This window comes from Pleurodeles waltl, chromosome 6 (genome assembly GCF_031143425.1).
Source record: "Pleurodeles waltl isolate 20211129_DDA chromosome 6, aPleWal1.hap1.20221129, whole genome shotgun sequence".
NCBI classification, from domain to species: domain Eukaryota; kingdom Metazoa; phylum Chordata; class Amphibia; order Caudata; family Salamandridae; genus Pleurodeles; species Pleurodeles waltl.
The window spans coordinates 1,256,074,288-1,256,101,731 of record NC_090445.1 but is presented as its reverse complement, the minus strand read 5'-3'; the positions used below and the strand labels follow the sequence as shown (position 1 = coordinate 1,256,101,731).

The 27,444-nt window shown below is 42.6% G+C and overlaps 1 protein-coding gene across 1 annotated transcript in view; it reads left to right on the top strand.

Moving 5' to 3' along the window:
* Positions 1-27,444, top strand: part of LOC138301758 (cadherin-23-like) — a 1,629,754-nt gene that overhangs the window by 630,972 nt on the left and 971,338 nt on the right. The window contains exon 7 of the mRNA XM_069242267.1: positions 102-180. Coding sequence (XP_069098368.1) covers positions 102-180 — 79 coding nt within the window. The remainder of the gene's footprint in view (positions 1-101; positions 181-27,444) is intronic.

Genomic DNA, 27,444 nt, shown 5'->3' with positions numbered 1-27,444 from the left:
AGTTGTTGGGCTTCACTGAGAATGCGGCCTAAAATAATTCTTACCAGAATGTGCTGCTCCTGCTCATTTTCCGAATCCTCATAGTCTTTCTTTTGCTACAGGATGTAACTGTTCGTATGCTAACCGCCATTGATCAAGACAAAGGACGTCCAAGAGGCATCGGTTACACCATTGTTTCTGGTAAGGCACACCTTGAACAAGCAGTACATTAGAAATTTGTGATGCCTTATAGCACCGTTATAAGGTAAATTATCTATTGCCTTTTGCAAGGTAAACTGTAGCAGTAAGCACTGCAAAAAAGCAAGTTATTCGTGTAAATCCATGTCATTCTTAATACTTCCAAGCAATAATTCGGCCTGATCTCTCCACAAAATGGCCACGACTATAAGTGAGGTGGAATAGTGTTTAGTGAGAGATTGCTCTTTGCCCGAATCCAACTAGCTTGGTGCTCTTGCACCCAGAATGGTCAAGCACAGGAACACTGGGGCCTAATTTACATGCTGTAAAATGTGGTCATTAAATCACAGGTGGCTTGGTCAAGGTGGATAATGAATGGCTTCCTCTACCATGCTTCAGCCTCCACTGCCCTGAACGCCCTAAGCAGTCCTCCTGCTTCTGTTTACTACCGTCTCAAAGCAGGTGGTAAAGGGGAAAAGAAAAACATCTTCTTATCCAAAGGGGACCCGCATGCAGATCTGTACTCGGTAAAAAGGGTCTGCATGTTATTGCTCATTCTGGGTGGAATACTTCAATTGTGGGGCTATTTTCTGGAAACGTGATATCTGGCCACACTATACCCCTTCACTTAAATCAGGATCACTTGTTCTCAGAGCTAACGTCGAGAACGAATTGCCCTTTGATGCCCTAGAGTTTATAATCACCAATTGAAATGTTTGTTTTATAAATAAGAATAATATGATTAGCCAATTTTTCCGAATAACTTGGCCTCCGTGCCTTGTCATTTTGGAGATTGTTAAGTATAAAAAGAAACGTATGGAACAAAGTCCGAGTGCAATGAATCCTGATTGTATTTCCTCGATATACAAAGTTTACGTTAGTGTATACTATTAACAGAAGGCAACAATTGCTGATGTCCTATGGAAATATACCTGTTTTAGGCTGATGAAGTCACATTAAAATTTAAGCTGCCTTTATGTTTTAGCACGAATCTGAGCTTCAGCTTAGAGTTATGAAGAAACCAACACTGGAGCCTGAGGACCTTGCTTATTACCAACCAATTACACATATTCCGTTTTTAGCAAAGTAATTGAGAATATTACCGTAATCTGCCCATTCCTGTGACCTAGTTTTAGTCCTTGTACTCGTCCCAACAATGTTGAACTCCAGATGCACAGAAACCTCAGCTATGTACAGAGGAGCTGGAAACAAAGCCTGCCCCCAGTCAGGCCATGCACCTAACCCACCAGATGGCCAGCCCCAGCTGTGCACAACATTCAATCGGGTGCATGAGAGGTTGGCTGCAGGCCAACCTACCAAGAAGCTGCACAGTCTTGCATATGTAGCAGCATTTGATGTTTTGTTTTTATTTTATAGATGCCTTGGCCATTCTGTAGATGAGGGTCTGTCTGAGGGTTCTCAGATTCCATTGGAACCTTTGTAATTAAAATGGTGTCTTCTTCAGGTTGGTAGTGTTGGAGGGTCAGCATAGGTTTGGGGTTAAGGGCTCTGTTGGGTTTGAGCTAGGTTTGTACATAGACACTACATCATGTATTGGCTACCACAAAATACATTGTCCTGTTGCATCTAGCTGATCAGAGTACTTGGGTTCACTCTCTCAGGTTTGGGTCTCAAGGATCGCCTGCAAAACCGCAACAAAGTAGCAAGATGACTACCAGCAACATTGTAGCGCCTCATCCTGCCGGCTTTCTTGACTGTTTCCTGGTGGTGCATGCTCTGGGGGCTGTCTGCCTTCATCCTGCACTGGAAGCCAAGAAGAAATCTCCTGTGGGTCAACGGAATCTTCCCCCTGCTAACGCAGGCACCAAAAGACTGCATTTTCGGTCCTCTGGGTCCCCTCTCATCCTGACGAGCGTGGTCCCTGGAACACAGGAACTCTATCCAAGTGACTCCCACAGTCCAGTGATCCCTCAGTCCAAGTTTGGTGGAGGTAAGTCCTTGTCCCCCCACGCTAGACTGCAAACCTTTGTACTGCATGATTTGCAGTTGCTCCGGCTTCTGTGCACTTCTCCAAGGATTCCTTTGTGCACAGCTTAGCCTGGGTCCCCAGCACTCCGTCCTGCAGTGCTCAACCCTCTGAGTTGGACTCCGACGTCATGGGACCCTCCTTTGTGACTCTGTGTGGACTCCAGTTCACAAATCTTCTAAGTGCCTGCTCTGGTACTTCTGTGGGTGCTGCCTGCTTCTGTGGGGGCTCTCTGAGTTGCTGAGTGCCCCGTCTGGCTCCTCCTCCAAGGGGCGACATCCTGGTCCTTCCTGGTCCCCAGCAGCACCCAAAAACCTCTACCACAACCCTTGCAGCTAGCAAGGCTTCTTTGCGGTATTTCTGCGTGAAAACACTTCTGCAACCTTCAGCACAGCGTGGGACATCTTCCATCCGAAGGAGAAGTTCCTAGCTCTCTTCGTTGTTGCAGAATCCTAAGCTTCTTCCATCCAGAGGCAGCCTTCTTGCACCTTCATCTGGGGATTCCTGGTCTCCTGCCCCCCGACACTATCGCAACTCTTGGACTTGGTCCACTTGCCGTGCAGGTCCTCAGGTCCAGGAATCTGTCTTCAGTGCTTTGCCGGTATTTGTGGTTCTTACAGAATCCCCCTATCACGACTATTGTGTCCTATTGGGGTAGTAGGTGTACATTACTCCTACTTTTCAGGGTCTTGGGGTGGGGTATCTTGGACACCCTGACTGTTTCCTTACAGTCCCAGCGACCCTCTACAAGCTCCCATATGTCTGGGGTCCATTTGTGATTCGCATTCCACTTTTGGAGTGTATGGTTTGTGTTGCCCCTAGACCTATGTTCACCTATTGCATCCTATTGTAGTTCTACACTGTTTGCATTACGTTTCTTACTTTACTTACCTTTTTTGGGTTTATGTACATATAACTTGTGTATGTTACTTACCTTCTAACTGAGGGTGCTCACAGAGATACTTTTGGCATATTGTCATAAAAATAAAGTACCTTTATTTTTAGTAACTCTGAGTATTCTGTTTTCTTATGATATTGTGCTATATGATACAAGTGGTATAGTAGGAGCTTTGCATGTCTTCTAGTTCAGCCTAAGCTTTGCCATGGCTACCTTCTATCAGCCTAATCTGCTAGAAACACTTCTATTCTACTAATAAGGGATAACTAGGCCTGGCACAGGGTGTAAGTACCACAAGGTACCCACTATAAACCAGGCCAGCCTCCTATACCCTGATCCAAGCATTTATAGTTGCAAGGAACAAGGGAATCGTATGCCCCTGAACCTGTCACTGATTACATTATATCAGTTATAATGACCAGCCTCTGACAGTGCTCTTCAAAGAAATCTTCCCAACAGGGTAGCCTGAATGTGGCACTTGACCCACAAGAACAACCTGTAAACTGCAAATGCATACAGACTTCCTTGCTAGGGAAGTTGCTTTGAAATGTTCTGTGAGGGGTTTGGGCAATGTATTTAACTTAATGCAGGTAGCACTTAAGTAAATAATTGCCCTGACCCTCATCCCTTCGTAAATCAACTATGCTTTTTACTGTTCTTTCTGCTAACAGAAAAAACAGTAAAAGTAGTTTGTGCGTGGAAAAAAACTGGTGAAATTCCTGCATTTCACATTCTGCACAGGAACTGCAGTCAGGAACAGGCATGAAAGTCATGCAGTTATTCTACTAGAAGGGCTTCAATCAGCGCAGTGTTAGAAATGGGGTCTTTGGTTGTCACTCAGGTCACTCCCTGTCCAAGCAAGGACCATCACTCTAGTCAGGATAAAGGAGAATCACCCTCAGCTAAACCCCGTTCACCACCTTGGTAGCTTGGCACGAGCAGGCAGGCAGGCTTAACTTCAGAATCTAGGTGTAAAGTATTTATACCAACACACAAAGTAACTCAGTGAAAACACTACAAAATGACACAACACAGGTTTAGAAAAATAGGAAATATTTATCTAAACAAAGCAAGACCACAATGACAAAAATCCAACATACACAAGTCAAGTTATTCATTTTAAAAGCAAAAGAGTCTTAAATCCTTTTGTAAACAGGTAAAACACTGTTAGCGTTGAAAAGTACCTGGGTAGCATCAAAATAACACGCACGGGCGAGTGTGTGTCGAAGAAGGTTAGCAATGCATCGATTTTTCACCCGCAAGCGAGACCGTGCATCGTTTCTCCTTCTCCGGTCGGGTCGGCGTGCGTTGTTTTTCCTCTCTGCAGGAGAGTGTTGCGTCGTTTTTCCGTGCCCAGCAAGTTTTATGTCAAAAATACTGCTGCACGATATCAGCAAAACATCACTGTGTGGGTTGCGATGTGTACCAGCCTCCGTTAGCAGTGTAGCACGTCATTTCTCCAGCCGCGTGCAATGATCTTCCAGCTGCATTGCAGGCAGTGCAGCGATTTCAGCTGTGGAGCCGGTGGCGCGTCGTTTCTTCAGGCGCGTCTCAGAGGTTGAATCGGAAATGTCCCCGCACGGCGGTCTGTGCGTGGATTTTCAAGCTTGGTCTTCCAGTTTCACCTGTCAAGGCACCAGGAACTGGATAGGGCACCCCTTGGCAGGGGAGGAGTCTCAGCAGAGAGTCCAGGTGCTGGCAGGGGAAGTCTTTGATGGCCCTGAGACTTCAACAACAGGAGGCAAGCTCAGGACAAGCCTTTGGAGATTTCCTCACAAGCAGGAAAGCACAACAAAGTCCAGTCTTTGTCCCCTTTCACCAGGCAGGAGCAGCAGCTGCAGAATAGCTCCACAAAGCACAGTCACCGGCAGGGCAGCACTTCTCCTCAGCTGTTCAGCTCGTTCTTCTTGATTTCCAAAAGTAATCTTAGGTCTGTGGTTTTGGGTGCCCTTCTTATACCCATTTGGCCTTTGAAGTAGACTTACTTCAAAGGAAAGTCTCTCTTGCTTGTAAAATCCTGCCTTGCCCAGGCCAGGCACCAGATACACACCAGGGGGTTGGAGACTGCATTGCGTGAGGGCATGCACAGCCCTTTCAGGTGTTAGTGACCACTCCTCCCCTCCCTCCTAGCACAGATGGCTCCTCAGGCTATGCAGGCTACACCCCAGCTCCCTTTGTGTCACTATCTAGAGAGAGGTGCAAACAGCCCAACTGTGAAACTGACCCAGACAGGGAATCCACAAACAGGCAGAGAGTGTCAGAATGGTTTAAGCAAGAAAATGCTAACTTTCCAAAAGTGGCATTTTCAAACACAAAATCTTAAAATCAACTTTACTAAAAGATGTATCTTTAAATTGTGAGCTCAGAGACCCCAAACTTCACATGTCTATCCGCTCCCAAAGGGAATCTACGCTTTAATCATATTTAAAGGCAGCCCCCATGTTAGCAGTGAAAACCGAATTTAGCAGTATTTCACTGTTAGGACATATAAAACACATTAGAATATGTCATAAAACACATTAGAATATGTCCTACCTTAAACATACATTGCACCATGCCCATGGTGCTACCTAGAGCATACCTTAGGGGGAGCTTACATGTAAAAAAAGGGAAGGTTTAGGCCTGGCAAGAGGGTACACTTGCCAAGTCGAATTGGCAGGTTAAAACTGCACACACAGACACTGCAGTGGTAGGTCTAAGACATGATTACAGGGCTACCAATGTGGGTGGCACAACCAGTGCTGCAGGCCCACTAGTAGCATTTGATTTGCAGGCCCTGGGCACCTCTAGTGCACTGTACTAGGGACTTTCAAGTAAATCAAATATGCCAGTCATGGATAAACCAATCAACAATACAATTTACACAGAGAGCAAATGCACTTTAGCACTGGTTAGCAGTGGTAAAGTGCTCAGAGTTCAAAAGCCAACAGCAGCAGGTCAGAAAAGATAGGAGGCAGAAGGCAAAAAGATTGGGAATGACCCTGCATAAGGAAAAAAGTCCAAAATGCGGCCACTTACCTGTGAGGGTCTCAAGGTGGTGAGGGGAGGGGAGAGGCCTCATCCGAAGAGCCATGTCTTGAGGTTCTTCCTGAAGATGGTCAACAACGGGGTTTGTCTGAGGTGCAGGGGGAGGTTGTTCCAGCTCTTTGCTGCAGTGTTGGTAAAAGATCGACATCCTGTGGTGGTTTTGCGAATGCTAGGAGCGGTGGTCAGGGCCATCTGGGCGAAGCGGAGGGATCGGGCTAGGGTGTGGAAGGGGATACGGTGGTTCAGGTATGCTCATCCTACGTTGTGTATGGCCTTGTACTTGTGAGTGAGAAGCATGAAGGTGATTCGCTTCTCGATCGGTAGCCACTGGATGGTCCTCAGGTGTTGAGTGATGTGTTCTTGGCGATGGAGATCCAGAATGAGTCTAGCGGTGGCGTTCTGGATGAGTTGAAGTCTTTTGATGATCCTAGTTGAGGTGCCGGCGTAGAGGGTGTTGCTGTAGTCGAGCTTGGTCGTGAGTAAGGTGTGGATGACTGTCCTGCAACAGTCTGCTGGGATCAATCTGAAGATCTTTCGGAGTTAGTGGAGTGTGTGCCAGCGGGAGGAGTTAACAGAGTTTACCTAGTGGGTCATGTATAGGGAGGAGTCAAGGATGATTCCTAAGTTGTGGGTGTGCTCGGTCGGCGCAGGGGGGCACTGAGGGATGTGGGCCACCATGAATCGTCCCAAGCTGAGGTGGTGTTTCCGAAGATGATGAGCTCCGTCTTCTTGGAGTTGAGCTTAAAGCAGCTTTCTCTCATCCAGGTGGTGACTGCTTGCATTCCTGTGTGAAAGTTCCTTTTGGCTGTGTCCGGGTCTTCGGTGAGGGAAATGATGAGTTGTGTGTCATCGGCATATGGCACGATGTTCATACCGTGGCTTCTGACGATGGCAGCAAGAGGGGAAATGTATATGTTGAACAGTGAGAGACTCAGTGAGGATCCTTGGGGGAATCCGCAGTTGATACCTGTGGGTCTGGAGGTGTAGGGTGGGAGTCTGACCCTCTGTGTTCTCCCAGAGAGGAAGGAGTATGTCCATTCCAGGACTGTTCCACAGATTCCTATCGTGGAGTGTGGTGCGTAGAGTGCTGTGGGAGACCATGTCGAAAGCTGTTGAGAGGTCAAGGAGTATGAGTGCTGCGGTGTGGCCACGGTCTAGGTGTAATCGGATGTTGTCAGTGGCTGCCAGGAGTGCTGTCTCTGTGCTGTGATTGTTGCGGAAGCCAGACTGGGGGCTGTCCAGGGAGTTTTGTCCTCAATGAAATTCCATAGTTGTGTGTTGATTGTTTCTCTAGTACTTTGGCGGGGTAGGGTAGCTGCAAGATGGGACATACATTCTTTAGGGCTTGGGTGGAGGCTTGAAGGAAAGAGCTGAGCTGTTGCAGTGGAGAGAAGGGTATTGGAGCAAACCCTACTTTGAAAAGCCATATAGCAAAAGCAATCCACAGCCCAGCTGCCTGAAGGAGAGAACAGCTGTAATGGAAGAACTAAAAAATATCAACAGAGCACTGAGAGAAATGTTAGCAACCAAGTATCCACCTCAGAGGTTTGATGACTTAACTATTGTGCCTTTCCACTAGTGAGCTGCTAGCCAAGCCTCATGTACATATGAGACCTACTTTAGAGTACATGGCTCTGGCGGGGAAATCACATTGTGAGATTCTGGTTAATCTAATCCCACAACTACTTTGGCCCCAGTCCTGCTGTGCAAATGAACTATAAGTAACCTTGATGGCGTTCTCATCATTATTCTGGGTTTTGTCAACCAACCACCTTTGTACCTGAACCATAGAGTCTTGTTGTACAAGCAACATATGACAACTACAGTCACCCATCAGTCAAGATTCCCACTCAAGCCAGTCTTCTTAGGGTAGGCTCTTTTAGCCTTTAGAGAGTGGGTTACTGGGCTTGCTTAGAGGCTGTATGCAAACCATTACTACATCCGGAGCCATATGAAGTGGGAGTGCCATAGTAGGCATTTGTCCAGAGCTTACGAGGGTTGTTCTCAACTTCCTATTCCAAGGTCAGGTTACTACACATTACTTTACTACTTACTAATTAGGCTCATCAGTGGGGGGTAAAGTCTGAGCTTGAGTTACATAGTGGGTGAAAAATGATTTACTAGTTTCCGGCCATAAGTAATCACCAGTGGTTAGAGATTCAAGCTGTCCTTCCAGCACATTGTTGTTTGTTTCCGCAGCTGCCCTTAATGAACCGGGTATGCTCAGATATGGGTTCCTTCTCACTGTTGCACTGGACCTAAGCTACAACTCACTGACAAAGCTCAAGTAGTCCAAACAGGTGTAGAGTTTCCTGATTTCCAGTCTGGAGGGTACCTAGTCTGAAAGTTCAGACTACTGTTGTTTTGAAGCAGCAATGTGACTGGTTTGCATAGTGTTCTATACATAGAGTGGCACTTTGGGTTAAAAGCAATGGACTGGGATCATTTACAGCCTCAAGCGATTGCCTTGAGCTGCGATTAATTCAAGCACTCCTATCACCTTTTTGTTTGTTGCAGTAGACACTCTCCAAATAGAAGCACAAGGCAGGAAACAAGAACAGCAAGCAATGATTAGTGACAGAGAAAGAGAAAACAACACAAATTAGAAATATGTATTATGCAGGTAGAAATTAGTATTTGCAAGGTACCAATCTTTGCAGGGATGCTGGTATTAAATCACACCATTTGAATGGCTGATTGATCTTTTCACCTTTGACCCACTGCATTAGGTTGATAAACTACCCTTACTGTATCCTGGACACTGCACCCTTCAAAGCCTGTCTCTGATATCAGTGGTGAAATTAATTCCATCCTCTCATTGTGCTGCATCATTTACCTAACAAACACATCGCCTTCATTGCAAAGCTGTTCATGTTACTTGACTTTCCCTTTGCACAAGTGTGTATTAGTTTTACAGATCTCAGCAGACACCTACAAGGCACAAGTGAAACAGGACAAGTTTAAAAGTAAATTAGAACCAAGTCATCAACGTGTCTCCAGGGTAGTTAGATTTCAACCAGGTGAGCACACAAAGGATGACACTCACAGGTTTCCGCACATTTTGATGTACAAGCTAAGGGCTTGTCTGGCTCCCAGTAGATCCACAACAAATACCTCTCCCAATAAAGTAACTTATAAGATTACCACAACAGATCAGCTAAGGCAACAGCAAAAGGTGAAGTGAGGGTGTGACTACTAAGATAACACAGAGTAAAATATAACAACCATAGAAAATCACATGAGGGGAGAAAATTTAAAAGGAACAAAATAACTTGTTTTTCATTATTATATTATTTTGAAGCATAGCCCTTCTGCCACTTGGGTCTTCAACACTTTTTCCTGTACGTTTCCAACTTCTTTGAAGAAAATGCTTTGGCATCAAAACACACCCTATCCTATGACATGACAAATTTTTTAGCTACAAAGTGACCTATAGAAACACTTGTGCACTCCCCAACAGCTGCATGTCACGTGTTTTCGTCGGCCTGCCCCAACTTAGACGTTTTCCACACATCGCCCTAGCTCAAGACTATAACATTCCTTCACACTGTACTTATAACGAAGGGATCAGTAAACTTGGATACACAATCCCTGATGAAACCTGGCTTCCTTACAAACACAGTATCTCCTACCGTCCATTGACTCTGCATAACACAATCCTTGTTGTCAAAGCTTGCCTTATTTCACTTCAGGTACTTCATCTTTTAAGCGGAAATTACACACTCTTACAAAAGATTTGTTTTCCTCTTCCTTCAGATGCCAGAACCCAACCATGCAGAACTGAGTCAGGAATTAGGTACCCTACCATTCAAAGGAAGGAATGGAGATTTTAAGGTCACACAACTAGGAGTGTTGAAATGAGCCCACTATGTTTCCCGCAAGACATCTTGGCATCTTTCCCCTTTGCACCCATGCTTTGACCATCCTATTCATGTATTCCACCAAACCAAGTGTAATAAAGGGCAGTTCTAAGCTGCTCAAATGAAAGCACACAAAAGAACTCACTCATCTTCCAGGAAACTAAATATTCACCATTTCCCTGAAGATGGAATTGTGAAAACCGTCCTGGGCAAATCTATCCTTAAAAAAATCAGTCAATCAGTCACCACTGTGGTATTGACAGAAGCTACATAGTTGTTTAGCATCCACTTCGAAATGAAATCAACCAGCAAACGTCCATAATGTTCAATTTGAGGCAGAAGCTCTAATGGACCTATGATGTCAAAACCCCACTAAATCCAGGGCTCAGAAGGATTTTCTGCAGAAGAATGAATTGCCAGGTGTGTGGTCTTAATTTTATCATTCCCAACACAGAACCAATAATCTTTCACCACACTTTCAATCTGGTAGTTAAGACCCAGCCACCAGAGAAGTTCTGGTGCCCTGGCTTTGGTCAAATTCCTTCCAAGATACCCCACGTGTGACGGGTTAACCAACGTTTCTTTGAGATGAACTGGTGAAACAAGGCGGGCTGCCTTGAAAGTTTCTCCATCTATGAGGCTCAGTTCCTCATGTACATTCCAGTGCTCTTTGAAAATATCAAGAAGTTCTTTAGTTGTCGCCCCACCCCTGACTACGTATTCACGGATTGCTTTTAAAATGTCATCATTATGCCTTGACTTCCTGCATTTTTCCTCAGCAGTAGCATTTTCTTACATCCAGGCAATTAAAGTAGATTCAACAGTATTCCCATCACCTCAAAAAGGCAAATTTGATGAACAGTCAGCTTCAAGGTTGTTGACACTAGGTAAATATTCCACCTGAAACCTAGAGTCAGAAGCCCCTCTGGCGAATCCTTGGGATTGGTTTCTCTGCTTCTTCACTAGATCTGCACAAGTGGGTGGGTGATGATGATGAGTCCCCACCATGGAGGACAAAGCCCAAAAGTCTTCAAATTATGAACCATCCAAGCAACAGACAATACATCATACTCTATGACTGAGTAATGTTCATCCACTCCTTCAACTTTCTCTTCACTATTGATCTGTAATAGCATGGCAACCAGACCCCTACGACTTGCACCAGCAGTTAAAACGCTCCTCCTGCATCAAAATGCCCTAATGTTGGGAAAGCATCAGTGCATTTCTTAACAGAGTGAAACACCTTCTCAGAAATATCAAAATGAGTTAATTTGTTAATTAAAAAATGTGAACAGTTGGACTATGATGGCAAAATTGCCAATAAACTTTTAACAAAACTCAGCAAGACCCAGAACCAATCTTGCCTTCTTTTGAGCCTCTTGTGTAGTTGTGCAAACAATACATTTAGCTAGCTGCAGTTTGGGACGAATCCCCTCCCCTAACATGGTGTGACCCAAGTAGGTTGCTGAGTGAGGCCTAAATATTGTAATCTCTAAAAGATACTCCTTAAAATTCTGTCATGGTCCTCCATGTCTTTACCAGACATCAAAAGCTAATCCTGAAAAAACAAGCCCTGTGGCATTCACTCTGACGCCCTCTAAATCACTCTTGGTGCGCATCCATTGGTCGACACCACTCAAAAAAGCACTTTAAAGAATCTGTACGCTTCTAAATGTGACAAATGTAGTTAGATATTCAGATTCAACGTGCAAAGTGTCCTGAAGATAAACCAATGATACTTATATATTTTATTCATTCCTCAGACAACAGCAATACAACAGGGGCAAGCTATTCAGAGGACTCAATCCCCTCTAGGATCCCTAGCCTTAAAAGCCTCAGAAATGCATGGCCAAATATCAGGTTGAGATCTTCCTGGCCCATGACACAGTACTGTTTCTTAAAACAATCTTGGGGTCATCCTTCAAGAATCCTAATTCAACTTCAAATCCACTTGGAAATGAAGAAAAGAAATATCCCCACCTGTCACTTTGGATACTAAATGAAGTGGCTCTGGTTCATTGGGTCTCAATGTGCTAGTCTTATTACCTTGGTGATCTCACCCTAGTAAACTGTCCCGACATTTGATAATGGTGAAATTGCAAATCTTTTCTCAGCTGCAAAACAGAATTCTCATAAATTCTCCACTGTTTCCCTCACATCCATATTCTGATTTGACAAGATTCACAAACCCAAGTAGTACTTTTCTCCATCCCCTCCACTATTGCTACAGCGCACTTCAAATATGGGTTCTTAGCTGTTTGTAAATCTTACAAGTTGATCTCTAAGTAGGGAGTTCATGAATGCACTGAAATACCATGTATGAAGCCAAGGTTTTCAAAGAGATTACATAATTTCCTACCTTCTCAGTTACCCCTCGAATGCTGGTAAAGAATTTGTGTCATTCAACTTTTAACGTTAATTTGAGTATCAAAATGGCTTTCTAACATTAGAACTGATATTTCAAATACATCTCTTGGTTAACCTTCAGTCTTATCAAGGGACAGTTTATCCAAACGTTCTTAAATGTTCCTTTCTTTTACTCTCAAATTATGGAGTAACACAACTTACTTTCTAGCTGGTGAAAACGTCTCCCCCATGATGACAATATAATATGAATCAAGTAATGTCCAGGGTAGTAATAGATCACCCTTTTCTGACAAAAAACAGGAGGATGGGACAAACTGCCACTGCCATGTTAATGAATGTTTAAGATTGAACAAGGTTGCTGTGAAATGTGCAATATCAATGGAGTTTCACATTCAGTAGGTTGTGAAAGCAAATAGTACACTTGTTGTTATGGCTACCAACCAAATATTGATGGAGTTACTGTGGCGGTCTTTGCAAATCTTTAATGTTGACCTGCATCACCATTGACCGTAATATCTTTTAATAATTATTTTATAAAGAACACCCTAGCTTCTAATATGAGCAAACACACTGTAATAAATAAACATCTGCTTCCCTAGAAAATAGAACAGAGTATTTGCCAAAGAAAGCCTCTAGTGAATCACACTGTTATAAATTTAACCTGCACCACACTGGCATGTGGAGGTGTCTTGTAGATTTCCAACAATTAGTACTCTTAGAATGTGCTTCCCCCCTCCCTCCCAATGAAAGCTGTTGAAAAGATAAAGGAGAAATACTCACTGTAAGAGCTTCTTCTGAGACTTGGGGCACCTCCCTGTGTACAGTTATGCACCAGACTACCTGATCCAAATCTGCTTTGCTGATGCTGTCACATACAGGGTATCACATGCATGCATGATTGTGATGTCATACTGCAGCAAGGAGACCAAGAAGAATGAGTGAGGCATGTGAGGCATGTCTTGTGGACTTCTAATACAAACATAAAGACCATGTGCTCAACGGCCACTGTGACCTTGTTCCAGCACCACAAAATGTTGATTTCTCACAGTTATCCAATGACATCAATTAAGGTGGCAAAGTCCAGTGAATGCAGGTGAAACTGCACCATCTGGCCAAAATGTACTGTTTGGCACGGGTGAAACTTCATCAATTCTATGAAGAATAGACACAAAAGATGACAACCAACTCATCAATGTGGGTTCATGCTAAAGGGGTGTTGGGGGCAGACACCTGTCCCCGACAGGATAACTCATTGATAGTGTTATATAGGGACCAGAGAAAAAGCCAAAACACACATGAAGCAAGACACATTTAATGACAAATTAGGATCAAGAGCACACACCACCAAGACTGCCTTTTCTGCTTGGCTGGCAAGGTTCTTCATGTACGCTTGCTTATCTGCTTCTGTCATTCTTTGACTGCTCTGTTTGCTTCTGTTTATTGTTGCAAGTACTTCTCCTGCAGTCTATCATATCTGGCCTCCATTAGTGTTTTTTGCTACCCTCCTGTCTTTAATAACTTGCCATGTGTCTTGTCATATCCATTCTTTCCTCTTCCTTGTCTCAAACGCCAGGCATGTTTCACTGCTCCTAACATACACTGAAGAGATCTGTCCCATTTTTGGTTGATTGCAGCTGTGTCAAACTGATCTCCCATGGCTGCTAAGAACTGGAACCTGTTTTTGATTTGAAAGACAAGTGCTTTCTCGGTTTTAGGTCTTGGTAATTTTGCCACATCGAAGTACTAGTGTCCTGGTAGTTTGCACTCTGTTTTTCTGAGCCTTAGCTGCGCAAGAATGGGCACAATAAGGTGATCGCTGCCTCTGTCTGCTCCTCTCTACACTCTGACATCTTGCAGTGAGCATCTGCAGGTGTCGCTTATCATCAGGTGGTGAATCTGGTTTTGGTCTCTGTCATTGGTTAAGCCCCAAATGAGTATGTTAATATCACTGTGAAGAAAGAGAATCCCTCCTATCGCCAGCTCACTTGTGGTGAAAAATTGCAACAGTCTTTGGCCATTGTCGTTCATTATTCCACAGTCTTCCTTTCCATGGCATTGTCATATTTCATGTTGTCATTTCCTAGTTTAACATTCAAGTCTCACATGGCAATCTTAAGGTCACGGCTCAGCATGTCTTCAAGCTAAACTTGCATCTGTTTGTAGACTATGTCCTTGACCACTTCCTCTGCATCACTTATTGGAGCATAGCACTGGATCATGGTGGTGTTGATGTGTCTGCCTTTCAACCCAGCTGTCATGAGTCTGCTGCTGATTGACTTCCACTCAACTAGGCATGTCTCTGATCCCCTTGCTCAGGTGATTTTTATAATTGTCCCTTCCCAAGTATAGTACCACCTCTCTTGTGGTGGTATTCATTTGGCCAGATTTGGTCCACTTACTTTTGCTGACCCCAGCATAGGTAGGCTGTAGCTCCTCATTTCGTATGTAACTTGAGCAGCTTTCCTTTCATATATAGTTCATATGTACCAGATTTGATTCTGATCTTGCACTTGTCACTAAGAACCTCTGTCATCCTGTCATTAGTTTCCTTACGGCTTTGACTAATGGCAATAATGCATGTCACATGCAGAGGCTCTAGAAGCCCCTTGTACCCAGAACATGTAGAGGTTCTTGCTGCTCTTTCTATAAAAAACTGCCCTTTATGGAGCAAGGTTGTTAGCCTTGTGACCAACCCACAACCTGTAAGACCAGTGGATCCCTCTTTGTCCATTATCTACACTTTGATCTGTACAACGTGGGTGACACTGCCAGGATACTAAACTTTCACCAGTATAGTTCTCCAGGTCACTGAGTCACATAGGTCCTCGCCCACTTCAAGGCGGCAGTCCTTCGAGGAGGAGCAGACCGAGTATCTCATCATTAAGAGTCCATTCATTTTGACGCAAAAGCGCAGGCCTAGCCAGCTTCTTGGCATAACCATAAGTTTGGACTTTTCACACCCATGTGCTTCTGTTCCACTGCGTCTACAGCACTTAAGCACTTAAGGCAGCTGCAAAATATAAAGCTATACTTGTGGTTTGTCAAGCCAACATTTCCTCTAAACGCTTACAACTATGGATTTACATTGTGGGGACACATTACAGCAGTCTGATTTTAATTCAGTCTTTGTTATGCTTTCATATAAATGGTGGTGTTTTTCTCACAATATTTCTACTTTGTGAATAAACTAACTAGTAGCATTGTGTATTTGTCTTTTCTGAAATGTTTATTTGTCAAATTACTTTCTAATACACTCTTGAAAATGTTTGCAATTTTTGACCCCTCTTTTACGTTACCACAATATTTCAATGTTTTGCTTCAGTTCAAGCACTTTAGTCGTGACTAGAGATATGGAAAATCTGGTATTATTGCCAATACACTACAATACATTAATGTACAAATACTTCCCTGGAACCTCGAGCCTGCAAGCTATTCCTGACATACCCACTTTTGCAAAATAAACAGTACACTTTTAAAGAAAATGTTTAATTGTACGATAGTGTTTTTCCCAAACCTGAAATATAGCACCTCGTGCACACAGACACAATAATAGATATACATTTGAAGTAAACATTCCACACCATCAAAACACAATCATTAGCCATAATGCCTTTCCAATATTTGTGTTTTATATGTCATGTTCCACAACTTTATTGTGGTGGAAGCTGCCGTTCTCCTCGTGAAAGAGCAGAATTCTATCCCTCACAGTGACATTTTCTACTGTAATGACTGATGTAGGCTGACCCATTTCCTTATTCTGTATGCTGTAGTTGCCGAAAGAAAATGATAATGACACAAAAACAGACCAATGGGGGAAGAGGGCTTGCTAAAACCATCTATAGGTAATTTATTATTCGTTTCATTTTTTAAAAATAAAAAGGATTGGTTAACAACAGGCCTGAAAACAAACATCTTTAATGAAGATAAAAAATCAAATGGAATCCACATTGAAACTGAGACAGTGGGTTGGGAGCAATTTAGGAAGGTTACATTAAATTGAAGTGTCTACTTGTGTACTTGCCATCAACGTTGCACTAACGTGGCCATAAAGGCAAAATAATTTTTGATAAGTGAGGTGGGTATTATTTAGTTCTCCAACAATACATTCTTTTTAACTTATTCGCTGAGCTTTTTTATGATATGTGGGGAAGTTTGCTTTTAAAACTTCATAACTTTTTTTACACTTACTGGGAACCCTAAAGGTACTGAGCAAAGAGGGCTGGGTACCTAGCTAAATTGGGCCAATATTTAGTTTACTTCTTAATTTGTTTTCCATACAAATGGTAAAAGAGTGCCCTGCAAGAAAGTATATGTTGTTTCTAAATATGGTATCAATAGAAGAAGGTTGGCTGTGCTAAGACAGCTCTTTTCGCAGTTTTCAGAAACAGAGTGGAAAAAATATTTTTTCACAACAGATTTTGCACTTTTCTAAGTGGTGGTCAATACTTTCAATGTAAGCCCTTCCTACCTACTTGCAAATAAAAAGGGAAATCGATGCAAAAAACATGGGTGAATCCAGAAATCTATACATTTGTAAAATCTAGACAAAAGTCTGATTTTTCGGAAAAGAAGATACCTGGGAGATTCCAGAGTGGTATCAGTGGTATGGATCTCAACAAGCTTCTTAACCAGAATGCCTTGCAAACTTCAAACATTTGGTGAAATCACACTATTGCTTCACATTTCCTTGAAGAAAGGACCTGAAACCTGTGAGCAAAACCAAAGGTTCTACAGCTCAGCATTTCCACACTTCTCTGATAAAAGTGGTATCCCAGTTTTGTGATTGGGCCTTTCACCAGAGGCATGAACAATCTAGAAATGAACTGGTGAAATGTCATGAATTTTTGAAAGAAGTTGGCAAGGGACGTGAGTAGCAGTGGTATTTAGGTTCAAAGCTAGCTGCCACCCTGAGGACCCTAGCAAACTCCTTCATTTCTGAAAACTGGACACCTTAGGATGCTCTTAGTGGTCTGGCTTACATGGATGCTTCCACTTTTTCCTAACCAGAATGCTCCGAAAAATATTTACTTTGAGGGAAATCACAGGATTTTCTCACATTTCTGTGAGGGAAAGATCAGAAATTTGTAGAACTGACAAACGTTCTACTACCCTGCTTTCCCACCCTTCTCATTAAAAGCTCTATCCCACTTGTTATGTGCGGGCTATTACTGAGGACAGGAAAGGCTGAGAAATAAACCATAGAAATATAAACAATTTTTGTTTGAACTGACTTTGAATATCGAGGTGTCGGGAGCTGTAGTAATGGGCCTGGGTTTAGCTGGCTATCACCCAGAAAACTATTCTTACCTAGATATTTCCAAATATTAGTTAACTGTAGAAATCCAGGGTGATGTTGCTTGAATGGATTTCTTACCCAGAATGCCATGTAAACTTTCACTTTCCATGGCAGATCGGTTCAGTGTTTGGCTTGTAATTGATTGCCACCTATGAATCTCTATAAACCCTGGACCTTTCTAAAAACTTAAAAGTAGAGACTTAGAGAAATCCAGGGTGATGTGGCTTAGATCCAAGTATGTTTTCTAACCAGGAATGTGCCACGCACATCATGGTAGTGCATGAAAAAATTCAAGTTTCTTCCACTTTCCATGCAAGATAGCCGCAATATTTGGACCATAGTCAGCTAGTATTCAGGAAAATCTACAAATGTTGCACATTTTTTAATGATTTGATCTGTGGAAATCTGGAGATGTGTGACTTTCATAGATCCCTTCACATTTGCTTACCTTGAATGCCCCGGAAATATCAAAGAGTGAGTAGAAAAGTTTATTTCCTCATATTTATTCTGGAACTTGCAGTCAACATTAAAATTTCTAACATCCTACATTTCCATACTTCTCCTGATTAAAACAGTGTGTTGCATTTGTGTGTGGTCCTATCATACCAGTCAGGAACTGGTCAAATCTCGATCTTGTGCACCCGGTTACATATTAGTGGGGTCTTCGCTTGGTTACATCTTTGTCCTGATTTAGTCTTGTGTGTTGAGCCCCCCAGTGTGTGAGCTATACTTTCTGTTAGGAGAAATGTGAGAAAGGAAGATGGTAAGACTTTTGCCATTGAATGCAATTTATGACAATGTACATCACATAAGTATGCAGACATTTATTTTTTAAACTTCCTTTGCAATTTGCAGAACAATGAAGGTAAGAAAATGTTCTGAGAGCCATATAAGCCATGCCACCTTAGACTTTCCTAAAGCTCTAGTTTTCAGAAATGCCCAGTGTTTGGAGTGTTTCTTGGATGCTAATCTCAACGACTGCAGCTAACCCCATTCGACAATAAGAGTAAATTGGATGTTTTAAGCATAGTTTTGGTGTTCACATTCATGCTGATTTTCATAAAAAAAAGTCTGAGGCTGCCGGAAAGATTTTTCCTTGCAGCCTAAGGTTTGGACGTCATAGGAAAATAACCCTGGTACAATTGCCATAGGGATTCCCAGTTCTGAGTGCTTGACCTCCCCATACTTAGTGCCTGCTCTATAGCTCTGTGGCTGTAGTGGTCACATTCATAGCACCCGACTGGTTAAAAGTTACTTAGTGGCTTCAGTCAAAATACTATTCATGACAGTTTCAATCATATGCAGTTGAAAGATTGCTGATCCTTGTGTTTATATCTACAAAGTTAGTAACTTTGCGTAATGAGAATATTGTGATAGCCACTATAGCAGACATAAAACAACATTTGGTAAATGATCACACTATCTTGGGAAGAACTCCATAACTACTGAAGACTGATAAAATCCGAACTCTTAACATCTTCAGTTTCGAGTGGTGAACACAATTCGAAATTTCAGCCTGTCTAAGGAATGTATTGGCTTTCACCTGCCCTTGCTCTACAGCTGTATCTAATACTCCCATCTTCTGTATTTAATTTGTTTTGTACTGAAAATTATACTTTGATATTTAGTTCAGGGCAGTTTGATCCCAGCTGTCACTTTGAATGATCAGAATTTACAGTTATCAAAAAGATGTGTAAGATATGTTTGTGACTGAAACTCAGATCAGAGATGTGTTATCTAACAAGTTGCTAGACGCTCAGATAGCTACATTATAAATAGTGTGGGCTCTACAGACAAGGGTTAAAGCAGTCTTTTTCCATGGTTGTTAGACATTTTAGTCTGCAAGCACAACTAAATAAGTATTTTTTTTTCTATTTCACAAAGTTGTCAAATTATTATGTTTTTGCGTAGTGTTCTATTAACCCCTTAGCTGCTGGACCTTGCCCCCCCCCCACTGCTGAGCCCTTTTTTGACTATTTGGGGTAGTTTGCACTTAGGGCTTCATAACTTTTTGTCCACAAAAGGAATCCACTCCAAATTTGCATCCATTTTTCCCAACACCCTAGGGATTCTAAAGTTACCCAGTTTGTGGGCTGCCCTGGATGAGACAAGGAAATAAGCCAAAATACAGCAAAAACTTTGTTTTTTTTTTCTTCAGAAAAATGGGAAAAGGGCTGCAGAAGAAAGCAAGTGTTTTTTTCCCCAGAAAATGGCATCGACAAAGGGTTTGCAGTGCTAAAATCACCATATTCCCAGCTTACAGGAAAAGGCAGACTTGAATCAGAAAATCAAATTTTTCAACACAATTTTGGTTTTGGTCTTTTACTGGGACATACCCCATTTTTTATATTTTTGGTGCTTTCAGCCTCCTTCCAGTTAGTGACAGAAATGGGTGTAAAACCAATGCTGGATCCTGGACAGCTAAACATTTCTTACAGGTAGACACAATTCTGAATTCAGCAAGGGGTCATTTGTCTAGATCCTTCAAGGTTTTCCTACAGAAAGTAACAGCTGAAATAAATATTGAAATTGAGGTGAAAAAAAGCCATTTGTGTCCACTTTTTCTTCTAAAACTTTTTAACAGCTATGGAAGATTTTTGAAAGCAATATACTGTTACATCTGCTGGACTCTTCTGGTTGCGGGGATATATAGGTGTTGTAGGTTCATCAAGAACCCTAGGTACCCAGAGCCAATAAATGGGCTGCATCTTGCAATGGGTTTTCATTGTATACCAGGCATACAGCAATTCTTTTAGTGAAATATAAAGAGTGATAAATAGGTCTGAATGAAACCTTTGTATTTCCAAAATGGGCACAAGATAAGGTTTTGAGAAGCAGTGGTTATTTGCATATTTCTGAATTCCAGGGTCCCCATACTAGCATGTGAATTACACGGCATTTCTCAAATAGACTTCTTTTCTAGACACTGTCTTACATTAGGATGGAAAAAATTTAGAGAAAGACAAGGGGCAGTAACACTTTTTCTTCTATTCTGTATTCCCCCAAGTCTCTCGGAAAAATGGTACCTCATTTCGGAGGGTAGGCCTAGTGCCCGCAACAGGAAATGCCCCAAAATGCAACATGGACACATCACATTTTTAAATTGAAAACTGATGTGTTTTTTGGAAAGTGCCTAGCTGTGGATTTTGGTCTCTAGCTCAGCTGGCACCTAGGAAAACCTACCAAACCTGCACCTTTCTAAAAACTAGACTGCTAGGGGAACCCAGGTTGGGGTAACTTGTGGTACTCTCACCAGGTTCTGTACCCAGAGTCCTTGCAAACCTCAAAATGTGGCAAAAAATACACTTTTTCCTCACATTCCGGAGATAGAAAGTTTTGGAATCTGAGAGGAGCCACAAAGTTCCTTCCACTCAGCATTCCCCCAAGTCTCCCGATACAAAATGATACCTCACTTGTGTGGGTAGGCCTAGTGCCCGTGACAGGAATGGATCACACAACGGTCAATGTTAGTCCTTACTAGAGGACAACTGTTGATCCTGGAGTGATTCATTCCTGACACAGGCACTAGGTACAGGCACTCAAGTGGGGTAGCGTTTTTATCAGGACAGGTGAGGAGACACTGGGTGGTAGGAATTTTGTGGATCCCAGTATATTCCTGTAGTTTGTGTGACAGAAATGCAATAAAAAAATAGAGTTTTTATTCAACATTTCTCCTTTGCAGGGTATTCTGAGTAAGAAAACCTTGGGGAAACCCACACAAGCCACACCTCCAAGGACTCCTCGGGGTGTCTAGTTTCCAGAAATGTCTGGGTTTGGTACGTTTCCCCATATGGCCGCCGAGCTCAGAACCAAAAACCCAGATGCATGCCTTACAAAACCAGGTTGTTTTGTGCTAGTTAATTTTGATGTCTCCACAATACGATATAGGCGGTGGAATTTGGGGCTGAACTAAATTGGGGAGTTCCCAAGAGAGCACTCTCTCTGTGCTTCCCGACGCATGCACTTGCTATCGGGGTTGGGGTAACCCGCTATTGTCGAGCTGCACAGATTGTGCTTACGAAGGGACAACAGGACTGTCCTCATCACATCCCTAAGAATCACTGGAAGAGGAGTTGTCGGATGGGACACCTACAACTGAAAAATCACTCCCAGAGTCTACGCCATTGTCCTATCCCTTAGATGCTGTATCAGTATCTGATGTCTCAGTCTCTGATCCTACTTCAGAGCTGTCCTCTATAACACGAGTTAGGGCTTGAGCAGCAGTCATCCAACGAGACGTCATCTCTGCTACTGGCTAAACTGTCTCTCTAAAACACTAGCCTATGTAGACAGTCACAACATTCCTGGTGGGTGTGTGATTTCTGCAATAGTAAAGGTCACCTTACCTTGGCTTCTTCCTTCAATCAGCATTTTCTCTCAAGACACTCAAAAAAACAAAAAAGACACACTATTACTTCACGTTGTCACATACCAATCGTCACAGTCTTTAGTGTCTATGGCGCCAGTCCGACAATCATTGGTGCTCCCACCCCCATGACATCCTTCTCGGATTTCCTCGCTACCACCCAGCAAAAGTGCCCCTCATCTCTCCATATTCCCCCTCACACATACATTTCATTTGTATTATAGCAAGGGTAATGGCTGGCTTTACTAATCCACTCAGCTATTCACATAAAATACAGATTTGATCTTTGCAGTAGGGATATAAATCTTCGGTGCTACTTTATTGCATCAAAACTGCCACTATACAAAAGTCAAATCTTTTTCTAGCAGAAACATAATCACAAGAGTTAGCTTAACTTTTTTATTGCTTCTTAAAAGCTACAGTTGAAACGCGTTGGTTGGAGTATGTGCATTGCTTTAAAGACACTAGCTGCGAGACAACTGGTGGCGTATATATATATATATATATATATATCCAAAAACAAAAAGTAGCAAGCAACTTCACCACCGCACTCCAGGAGGAAATTATTTCTTTTTATTGCAGTCAGGATTAAATCACCATCCTTCACCACTGTGTTTGTTTTTGGATTCATGAGAGGAAATGGTCCATTCCTCACACCTGCACCAAATTGAAAGAGCGCGCCAGAAGCAGGACCAGTTTGTTTTTTCATATATATATATATGTAAAGAGATCACTTTTATATGTGGGTGTGGTTTCCGTGGGGACCGACCGCAGCCCCCAGGAAAACCACACAAGCACTGAAAAAAGTGATCTATATATATCTATATAAACATCTATACATAGATCTTTATATATATATATATATATATATAGCTTATGGTTTCCCTGGGGGGTGATTGTGGCCCCAGGGAAACCATACAGCTATAAAAAGAAATGCCCCCACAGGGGGTCAGCCCTGCTCACAGGCAACCCCCTGTCAGTTTCATTTTAAAAAAATGCTTTTATTAATTGTTATTAATTTTAACCCCGGAGGAGCGTGATAGCACCCCGTAGGAGTAAACTGACTTTAAAAAATAAAAATAAAAATAAGCCCCTGGGTTGGGGTGGCCCATTTTCAGAGGGGGCCGACCCCCCAAGTGTAATCCATGGTGTCTAGTGGGGTTTCCTGGCCATGGATCACAGCGCGGTTTTGATTTGTGACCAGGAAACCATTTCAGGAAGGCCTCGTTTGAAAGAGGGGAATCTCCCCTTTCAAATGAGGCCTTTTTGAATGGTGGGGAGGCCCTTTCGGGCCCATTTTCCCCACCGGAGCAGAAAGCGGCCTTACCTGCTGCTTCCTGCTCCGGTAGGGAAAACGAAGTGTGACGTCAGAGCGCATCTTGGCGCCCTCACGTCACAGAGAGGCAGGTGGGGGTGTGGTGTTAGACACGGAAGCTTTGAATAAAACATTTCCTCTGGTACAATGCACAAATGGATTTTTCACACCCATCCCTGGTTTCGGCACCAGGGAGTGTGTGCGGGCGTCGGCCACTGGCCGACACCAGCATCTATAGAGTTAAAATCATTTTTTTTTAAAAGACCAAATTTATAGTGGTCAGATTGAAAGAACTATTTTGAGAATAGTATTTAAGAAAATACTAAAAATGTTTACTTGTGCCTGTGAAACTTCCGCAAGATTGAAATGTTCTTTTTCATTCCAAAACATATTTTAGTGGCATTTTCTCCTGCAAGTGAATTAAAATGCAGCACCCTTCCTCCATCGGAAGTCTAGAACTGGGACACCCACCAACTGCTTTGAGCGAAGTGCGAAAGAACAGAGTGGTGATGAACATGCATGCTTTTTACAGCTTCTGGACTTTCTGCCACATCACTGACACACAGCATTTCCTCTCAGAGTGCAGGTCACCCCGGCCTTGGTTCTGTCAAACCTAGATTTGCCTTGGGACTTCTTTCTACATACCTGGAAACTGCAGCAAATTCAAATTGTGGCCGCCAGACAACTGTACATTCATGAACACACCTTCCTCTTTGAAAACTTTATTGGCTGACTGTGGCCAGACACATCTCCTCCAAACATCGCCTCACCACTCACTGGGGCATCCATGATGTTGAAACAGTCTTCCTCCAACTAAAGGTTTGCCCGTACTAATATAGATAGAAGGTCTGATCCAGATTACTTTTACTCCTGATCATCCATTCTTTTTGAAAGACTTACATTGGTATAACCTCCTTTTCAGCATCTCCAGGCTCTGAAATCCACCCCCACAAAGAATAAGCAACACCAATGGCTAGCTGCCTGAATTCTGGAGGCTAGTAAAGACACTGCCATTCTCAAACAGAGGAGTTGCCTGTGCACAGGTCTAATTAGAGGGCACTGCTATTTATATACAAGTCCAAAGTCCATGACATGTTCCCTTTCACAAAAGAGGTGCTAATGGTGCAATCTCTGAATTTGCTGTGTTTAGCTGCCCGAAATGTGCCAATTTCTTACTTGCCTAATTCGTTGCAGGCAAACAGCAGTGGTTGTGGTAATTATTTCAGTGTAGGGGGTCAAACTGCAGTCTCTACCTGATTTATGGTTTCTACAAGTAGCTGACAGTTGCTCTTGTGAATATGAACAATGTAACAAGGTAAAGTTCGGTTGAAAGACCCCCTAATGCATCCCCCAAAATGTCGTCTAATCAATACAGGATGGTTTTCAACGCTGTGACAAAATATTGTTACAGAGAAGTTGACAGGGAGATGCCCTAAAATTCTCTTCAGTATCATGGCTCCATGATTGTCCAAAATGCTTTTATGCTCTGTGTGATATTTTTTGGTTTACAGAAAATAATACTATATTGGGAGCATGTTTCGCAATTTATGCAACTCCTTAAAACTGGAAGATGAAACACATAGGTTTTTAGCCCAAAGGGACGCTCACACACATATATTTCCCAGCATGCCCAAACCACCATAATCCTAGCCACTGGCTGAAGCCCAGCAGGGGGCGGCTATCACGGAAAGCAATCATGCAGAACGCATGAAAGCCTTGAATGATTAAACTGCTTTACATTTTGAGCACGACGGGCTTCTGATTCCACTGGAATTTAGGAAAATGTTTTCGAAGCTATTGATTTTAGTATTCTGCTTCACCATGGAGTGCTGCAACGTGTGCCTCAGAGACAGCTCCACTTCTTCCCTACCCGGCCTTTTAGGCAGAGAATGCACAAAGAAGGGCCGTAGAGTCACTGGAATGAGTATTTTTCTGCCTTTAATTAATAGGTCCTGCATTCACAACTGCACCTTTTCCTGTTCCGTTTGCAAATATGGGTAAATCCTGAAAGGAAAAACACTTAAAGATGTTTTTCTAACCCACTTAGATGAAAAGTCTCATATACAATTATATTTTATCTGCAGCTACTGTGTAATTTCTTAAAGAACGTTGAATACTAAAAGGACTTTCTTTTTATTATTATTGTTTAATCTTGCGAGATGAATAACACATTTCCCATTGTTTTCCTTCGTTTTCTGCTTACGTTTTAAGGGGGCTGAGAGAACACTCTAGAAGCTTCCTTGTTATCATCAAGCAACATGTGCAGTGGTAACAGGGTTTAGTGTTAATAGCTATTATTATCTACCCAAGTCATGGCACATTCCCTACACCACTGAACCCCCTAACTGTCCTTCATGTGTTTTAGTTGATATTTTGTATTAACGCTATTCTAAAATTCCATTTGTGTTTCAGTAAAAACATTCTATGCTTTTATAGGTTTTTATACCATATACTTCTACAACTTCCCAATGTGGCTCAATTTGCATCCGAGCCCCCAGTAAACCAGTTAGCAGCAGCCAGTTCTCCTATAACAGAAATTACCAAATGGACAGAGTAGACTAATGAAATAACAATAATTTAAACACTGAAGCCACTGATGATGCCAATCTCCGCACGAAGTGTGAGCTGGGAAAGGTCAAAGCCTTTGTAGGTGTAGTCTAAATAATTAAAGTGAATATTACATATTCATCTTTTGTGTCACCACAATGCAAATCCAGTTTTGAACAACACGAGACAAAATGGAAGGGAAGGCACAGCTTTTCAGCCAGGCCTCTTGCCCCCGTATCCAAAGTGCTCTGGATTTGGCCTTTCGGTTTGTTTAACAATCTATCAGAGAGGGATATAACTGTTGATCACTCCCTATGCCCAGTCCGAGTTATCAAGACCCCATGGAAAAAAAACATGTGTATAGTTAGGATGCTCTATGTGTAGGGTGTGGCCAGACACTTCTCCTTGCATCCAGTCGCCCTTAATCCCCCCATTCCCCACAGCCTACTGAGCATGGCTTTCAGATATGCACTTTTTTATGGGATTCACTCAACTTGGTCCAGTGTCAGTTTTGGAACAGAAATGTTCCATTTCCGTAGTCACTGAATGAATCCCTGAAATGCACCTCCTTCATAGAACACATCTTTTTAAAGAGATCTATTTCCATAGTTCATAGTTTTCTGTGATATATGAGTTTTTATGCTACTGCATTGTGTGCACTAAAACCTGTACTTTATCTAGAACTATCAATGGGTAACTGTGAAGTAAGTGAATGTTTTTCACCAAGGGATCCTGAGAGACCTCAGATAGAGCACAAAGTCATTCAGAACCTAAAGGTAGAAAACATCCTATAATTCATATTTTTTCTTATCTGTAATTTTATGTTGTATATTGCTCCCTCATATCTGCCCTCGTTTTCAACATGTATGCACAGGAGTAATATGGGAGTCATATATAATATGTAAACAAAAGTCAAATAAACAACGTGGCCTCTTGCCACCTACCATAACACCCTTGAGATGTACACCCCCTTCCTAATAGGAACAAATACTACTCATCATTCTGGCAACCACCCCACTACCCAATGAAAAAGCTCCTCCCAGCCAATATCCAAAATTGAAAAAATTTATATATGGCCTCCTATCACCCATCCACACTACCACCTGCATATAATCCCAACCCTTCATCGTCCTGCCTGAATCAGGAAAAAATTACCTGGCCTTCTTTCGCACCCTACACTCTCTGGAAATGCTGCCCCTTGCCAGACCGAAAAAATAAGTGACTGACTTCCTTCCACCCCCCACCAAGGACAAAGTAGTGCTCTTTGATCTCCATTGAGAGCAGAGAGTCTGCACCACGCAGAAAGCAGCTTTGTGTCAGCCACTTGTCACTTGATTTCTCCACTCAACGTGAGTCAGTTGTTGATGCAGGCACAACTCCACCTGCGTTCTTCCATATCCCTTTGGTCTGTGGAGACATCAGAGAAATGGAAGAAGTGGGGTAGTGCCATTTACCACAATTCCAAATTCACTGAAAAAACACAGTTATGTTTGAGGCTTCAATATGTAAAACCACTGAAATTCACCAGTTATGTTTATGAAGGCACAGAGCACCTAACATCACTCATGGTCAACCGCATGACCAAAAGACCTAACTAGTGGGCA